This window comes from Dacryopinax primogenitus (assembly GCF_000292625.1).
Source record: "Dacryopinax primogenitus strain DJM-731 SS1 chromosome Unknown DACRYscaffold_22, whole genome shotgun sequence".
Classification (NCBI taxonomy): Eukaryota; Fungi; Basidiomycota; class Dacrymycetes; order Dacrymycetales; family Dacrymycetaceae; genus Dacryopinax; species Dacryopinax primogenitus.
In genome coordinates this window covers 1-6511 of record NW_024467219.1, presented here as the reverse complement: position 1 = coordinate 6511, position 6511 = coordinate 1, and the positions used below count along the sequence as shown (strand labels likewise).

General features: G+C 59.0%; 1 protein-coding gene across 1 annotated transcript; it reads left to right on the top strand.

Moving 5' to 3' along the window:
• The first annotated feature begins 1926 nt into the window (after window positions 1-1926).
• Window positions 1927-2703, top strand: DACRYDRAFT_24904 (uncharacterized protein). Its single transcript, XM_040773910.1, has one exon. It carries the CDS (start codon window positions 1979-1981, stop codon window positions 2663-2665), a length of 687 nt encoding a protein of 228 aa, XP_040624378.1. The 5' UTR covers window positions 1927-1978; the 3' UTR covers window positions 2666-2703.
• Window positions 2704-6511: the final 3808 nt, after the last annotated feature.

Sequence of the window (6511 nt, the reverse complement as noted above, 5' to 3'; positions counted from 1 at the left end):
TCCCCCCCCCCCCCCCCCCCGCGTCTATTTCCTTTTTTTTCCCACTCTTCTTTTCGCCTACTCGTTGCCTTTTCCTGCCCATGGCGGTCAATAAATCCTCTTGCATGCTCATGTGTGGCTTAGGTCGCGTTCCATCTTTGCTCAGGCTGACCTCGATTCGCGCGCATCGACACCTCTCACCTCTCTACCCTCATCACCAAGCAGCCAGGCTGATCCTGGACTGGGAGACGACGATGTCGATGAGCTCGAAGGCATCTTTGCCAAACCCATCCCGACCTCCATCGATCGCTCGAACGCCGTCCTTCAGCAGTACTCCTATGTGATCTTCCTGCCGTGGCGCGTCGCCATCTGCACGACTTGCGGCGCTGCAGTAGAGCCGAAGTCTTGCTATCGTCACTTCGTTCAGCACCTCCCTCGTTCTCGCCCGGCCAGAGACAAGTTTGCGTTGGACGCAGCAATTGCCCGGCTCGGCCTTCAGGATGCTCAACTCGAAATCGAACCTCGCGTGTATACTGTCGCCAGCGTGCTCCGTGTCCCTGTCAAGGCGTATGCCTGCACCATTCTAAGCTCTGCTTCCTCCCGTCCTCTTGCGTGCCGGCGGCCATACATGTCTAAAACTGCGCTCAGGCGGCATCTGAATGAGTACCATGCGCAACAGACGAAGGCTCAGTCCGACCGTGTGGAGCGATGGTCTCGTCCGGTCCAAGCACAACGGCTGTTTGGCATGCGGAACACGCCTGGCTATACTGCCTTCGAGGTTGCGCCAGCCAATCCGATCAGCTATGTTCCCTCGATGACCGCCATTCTAAAGCAAATGGACTCGCTCAGGGCCCATCATGTGCAAGTCGCCGGCGACGCAGTCGATGCCCGAGCCTTGGATGTCTTCCATGCGAAGACGCACTGGCATACTGTCGTGGCCGAGTTCGACCTCAGCGCGCTGCACTTGCTCGCCCAAGTGCAGTGCAGCACCCCAGACAAGTGGATCAGATCGCTCTCCCAGGTGTGCCTCGACCTGATGGCGCACATTCATCTCGAGGCGATCCCAGCATTGGATCGCACGCTCACCCTGCGATGGCTCAAGATCACCGACGGCCACTTCGAGCGAGGCGACCCACACACAGTCTACCAGGAGAAGCAGACCCGCGAGCGCGCAGCTGGCTACATCTGCCAACTGCTTCTAGCGGCCATACGACTGCGTTCAGATCCCGACCGTCACCCTCCGTTTGACCTCTTGCTCAGCGATGAACAGACTCAGCTGGTTGACACGCTCGTTGCTGTGCTTCAGTCCGGTGGAGAGGTTGATGTGCAAGCTGCGCATGACATTGTGAAAGAGCTGCTGCACTCGATCATAACCACACGAGTGTACAATACCGGTCTCGCTTCGTACACGGTCGAGCGATGGCTCATCCTGCTCTCTCTCCGGCACGACGGAAGCTGGAGGACCGTCGAGGTGATCGGTCCCCTCATCGGTTACCTCAAGCATATCGTCCGCGACCTCCTTGCGCTGCACATCTTCCTCGAAGCTGGCCCTTGTCTTGAGACTCAGCTTTCTGTGTGCGCCCGGATCCGGCCCTTTCACACCGACGGCGAGCCCTATGCCTGGCACTGCTTGAGCACGCTTGGAGGACTGGTCAGCTCGATCGCAGCCAACAACCCGGCCTGGCCAAACGCGGTATGGTCCGATGGAGGAAGGTCGATCTGCTATGACAACGTCAGCTTGACCCTTCGCGCTCTCCGTGATGGTATCGTGAACATGGTGTCTGCCGCCGAGCACGACTTTGAAGCGCTCGCGCTGCAAGGCCTCAAGCCATGTTGGCTCGACGATCTTGTAGAGCACGTCCTCGACCCGAATGTGCATGTCCTTGATCAGCATTCGAAGCAAGACATCGGATACTCGTTCCTGACCGACCCTGCGCACGTGCACTTGCTGCAGGCCAAGGCGCATCTTGGCTTGATCAATGACCTGGTTGAACTCGACATGAGCCGTGTCCACAGTGCCCCATCGCTCATCCGCCTGGGTGAACTCGAAGCAGACGGTTCACCCGTGTTCGATCCAATGCTTGTTGAGCGCTACCTGGAACGACTGGATCGGGCTAAGCTCTCCACCCTTGTCGCCGCGCATGTCACGGGTGGGGGCGTGAACCGAGGCACCGAGTTCCTGAGTGGGAAGATCCATAACGATCGGCTGGGCATTCGAAACTACCACTTCATGGATCGGATGGTGGCCTACCACACCACGTATCTGAAAACGCGCGCGTCCGGCTATGCTCACGATCTGAACATCCGTGCCTATCCGGAGCGTGTGACGATTCTCTTTCTCAAATGGTCTCTTGCCGTCAAGCCGCTCGAGGAGTTTCTCGTCAACAAAGTCCAGGGGCGAGAGACGTCGCTTCGTGCGAGGGACTACTTTGCCAACTCCGAGGCTGGCTTCCTTCGCACGGAGCATTTCTCTGACACGCTCCAGCTGATGACACACAAGCACATCGGACGAACCATCAATCTGCGCCAATACCGGCAAATCGTCAAGATGATTCTGCGGGACAGAGTAGCAGGCGAGGACATGGACGCGTTCTGCGCGATGGACGAGGAGAATGGCCGAGACGATGTTGACCTTCAGTTCAACCACAGCAACAGTGTCGCGGCTCAGAACTACGGCGTTCAATGACGCTCCTGAAGTTTAGATCGAGCGGCAGGTTCTGCTGTCGCAAAAGTGGCACCATTGGCTCGGCTTGGGTCCGCCGCCGCCGGGCACCGCCGTCTCGTCTTCTGTTCAGATCAACTCGGTGCCTAGTAAAGCAGAGCCCAGCGGGTTGCAAGTGGCCGAAATCCTTGCCATCTCGAAGAAGCAGACCCAGACGATCCTGCAGGGACTTGGAGTTCTGGCGCAGGTCAGGCCCACGTCCTCCCACTCTGGCTCGCTCATCTCCCATGGCTCACTCCCACGCATCACCACGTCGAACACGATGATCCTTCCAGCCCGCCTGGTGGTATTGCGCCGCATGCTTCGTGACCCGGCCAGCCAGGCATCTTTCTTGTTGGCACAGCAGGGTGTGTACATCGAGTCGGTCATGAAGGGCGCGTACAACCTGCTTATAGTGACGCCGACGGGTTCAGGCAAGACGACGGGGATCGCGTATCCGCATCTGGCACAAGCGGCAGGCGTGAGCTTGGTCATCACTCCGTTCGTCTGCTTGAAAGAACAGACGCTGAGCGGGCTTAGGCAGCTGGGTGTGCCTGTCTCGCTTTGGAACCCAACGGAGATGCGGGAGGTGGGCGTGATGATCGTGTCAGCGGAGAGAGCATCGAGCCGTCCCTTCATCTCCTGGCTCACTGCCCCTGACCGTCAGAGGTTCATTGCGCGAATCTACATCGACGAGGCTCACCAGGTGCTCATCAACACCGCATTCCGCCCTGTGTTCGCCCATCTTTCGAGGATCCAAGCCAGCGTGGCTCAGGTCATTCTTCTGACGGCAACATTGTCTCCCCAGTTCGAATCTCGCCTGGTCGAGACGCTTGGCTTGTTCGTTCCCCATTTCCGATGCATACGCCAGCCCTCCGTGCGACCAGAGCTATGCATGCAGTTTCGACGATGCAAGAGCGCCAAGTCGTGCGTGCAGCAAGTGTTGGACTACATGCGCCGTTGTGAGCTGGGACCGAAGGAGCGGGGCATGGTGCTGTGCCGGTCCAAGTCATCCGCCGAACAGTTGCACACGCTGTATCCCCTGTCTGTCGTCATCACCGGGGACACGTCAGCGGAAACCCGTGTGAAGCAACAGGCACGGTGGGCCAGCGGCTCATCGATGTGGCTCGTGGGTACGAGTGCGATCGAGCAAGGACTGCACTACGACTTTGTCCGACACGTCCTGTGGCTCGAGGCGCCGCACAACCTTACAGCATGGGTGCAGGGTGCCGGACGAGGGGGGGGGAAGCTCAACCGATGCGACTGTGTTCTGTTCTGGTCGACGCTTCCTCGAGCTGCAGACGACATCGAGACGGACTACGCAGGGTTCACGGCGATGCGGGCTATGCTTGAGGACGATCACGGGTGTCGCCAGGTGGGGATCTCTCGCTTCTTCGACGAGGAATGCACATCATGTGTGGCCATGAGAGGCGCCGTTCTCTGCGACGTTTGCGAGCGAGCACTGGTGCGTTGATTGGGCTCATTGACTGCTCAAGCTGACGCAAGGTGAATGTAGGATATCGAGCCATCAGCTGCTGTAGAAGGCGACATTGTGCAAGCCGAGCTGTGTTCTATTCTCGCTCGGGCGGAAGACGCAGACCAAGAGAAGGGTCGGCGGGCTACAAAGCGACGGCGTACCGGGTCTCTTGCTGCGTCTCTGAGCATCGTCCCAAAGAGCGGTGATGTGAGTTTGGTGGGTGAGCGGGTGAGAGTGACAGAAGGGCACGCGAAGCGGGTGAATGAGCAGCAGTCTAAGGCGCTTTCTCTCGACTTGGCGAGCCGCTGGCCGCAGACACGGAGTCGCTGCGCGCTTTTCTGGCTGATCCCACGGGTACGGGAATGGTATGGGCTGCAGGGGTTGCCCGTGCCCGAGTTTTGGCCAGAAAGGGCGTCAGAGGTAAGAACGAAGGGGCAGGTGTTTGTTGCGTGTGTTGGCTCACATGGAATCAGGTTGAGCACAACTTCATCTACCATTGCGAGCACTTTGAGCGCGTGGTGCACGAGCGTGTAGGAGCGGGGATGGGGAGCCAGAGGTCGATGGAGTACGTGGAGTACAGGCGATTTGGGTCGCTCGGGAAGAGGCTGAGACGGATTGGGGGGCCGGGAGGTGTGCTACAAGTGTCTCATTCCACGGAATGGATGTTTTTCGCACGAAGGAGGGGCGGGGGTACGGTGTGTTCCATATGATGACATTGTGAAGGTGTTTGCGTATGTTGTATTCCGGCTAGCACCTGGCCCAAGTGCCACCGGCACGGTGGCACCCCCCGCTCGACCCACCGTTTCCTCCTCAACCGCCCGGCGCCCCGCCACGCTTCCCGCACCGTTATTGCAGCCCCGCCCGCGCTCCATCGGGGGACGGGTTAAAATCCGGGCATTGAGAAGGCGGCCGTCGAGGAAACGGCGGAGCGCGCCGACGGGTCCGGCCGTTCCACGCCCGTTTCCGCCCCAAACCGTCCGCGGCCCCAAAGTCCGTCTTAGACCGCGCGGGCGTCGCTCAGACTTTGGCAACGTCCGTCCCCGTGCCCGCTTCCCCTGCTCACGCCGTCCCATCGACGATCGTTGAGCAGGATCGTTCGAAAACGGCTGGGGACGGCGTGCGACGGCCGTTCTGGGCACCGTTTCACGGGTCCTTAGGTTAGGGTTCCCCCCATCCGCGCCGCGTCGCGTGTCGCCTTCGTCTCCCAAGGGTCCTTTGGCAACACCAGTAGTGCAGTAACTTAGTGAGCCAAAAATAAAAGTTGACCCGTCCCTAGGGGACCAGGGCGCGCGAGAGCCCTCAGTTTCCCTCTCCTCTCCTCCTCCCCATAGTTTCCTGTTTCGGTAACGTGGGGGATCAGAGACCGGGTCAAATTTTGTCGTCGCAGGCACATCTTGCCTGTCCTTTGTCGTAGTCCTCTTGGATACATGTCAACTCCCTCTCTTGAAGCCCACATCTTGCTTGCGCTCAAAGCCCACCATCAGTCAGTGCCCCCTGCCAGAAAGCTGTCGCTTCGAAAGGCTGCAAAAGCCTGCAACGTCCCCTACTCAACTCTTCAGGCCCGGAGCAAAGGGAGAAAGACGAGGGCAGAGATCCGGGAGATGCTGGATGTTCTCAGCAAGGCAGAGGAGGATGCTATCGTTGAGTACATCCTCCAACTCGATGCAAGAGGTTTCTCGCCCCGGCAGGAAGATGTGCATGAGATGGCCAACCTGCTCCTGGCCAAGCGGACCGACCGAAGGGTGGGCGAGTGCTGGACCAAGCGCTTCATCAAGCAACGTCCGGAGCTCTGCACACGCTTCACCCGGCGCCACGATTACCAGCGGGCTAAGCAAGAGGACCCGGCGGTGTTGCTGGCATGGTTCCGGCTGTTCCACAACATGCGAGCAAAGTACGGCATCCAGGACTGCGACCTGTACAACTTCGACGAGACTGGATTTGCGATGGGTATGATTGGGTCATCAATGGTGGTGACTCGGTCAGACCGGATTGGCAAACCGATGGCTGGAGAGCCAGGCAACCGGGAGTGGGTGACTGCAATCTGTTGTGTTGCAGCAGATGGGCACGTCATCCCAACCTTCATCTGCGTCAAGGGCCGCATCCAGCTCTCCAGCTGGTAACCAGGAGAAGCACATCCCCGAGCCGTGGGTCATACAACCAACTGAGAAGGGCTGGACCGACAATGCCACTGGTCTCGAATGGCTGCAGCACTTCAACAAGCATACAAGGATGCTCGGGTTAGGGTTAGGGTTAGGGTTAGGGTTAGGGTTAGGGTTAGGGTTAGGGTTAGGGTTAGGGTTAGGGTTAGGGTTAGGGTTAGGGTTAGGGTTAGGGTTAGGGTTAGGGTTAGGGTT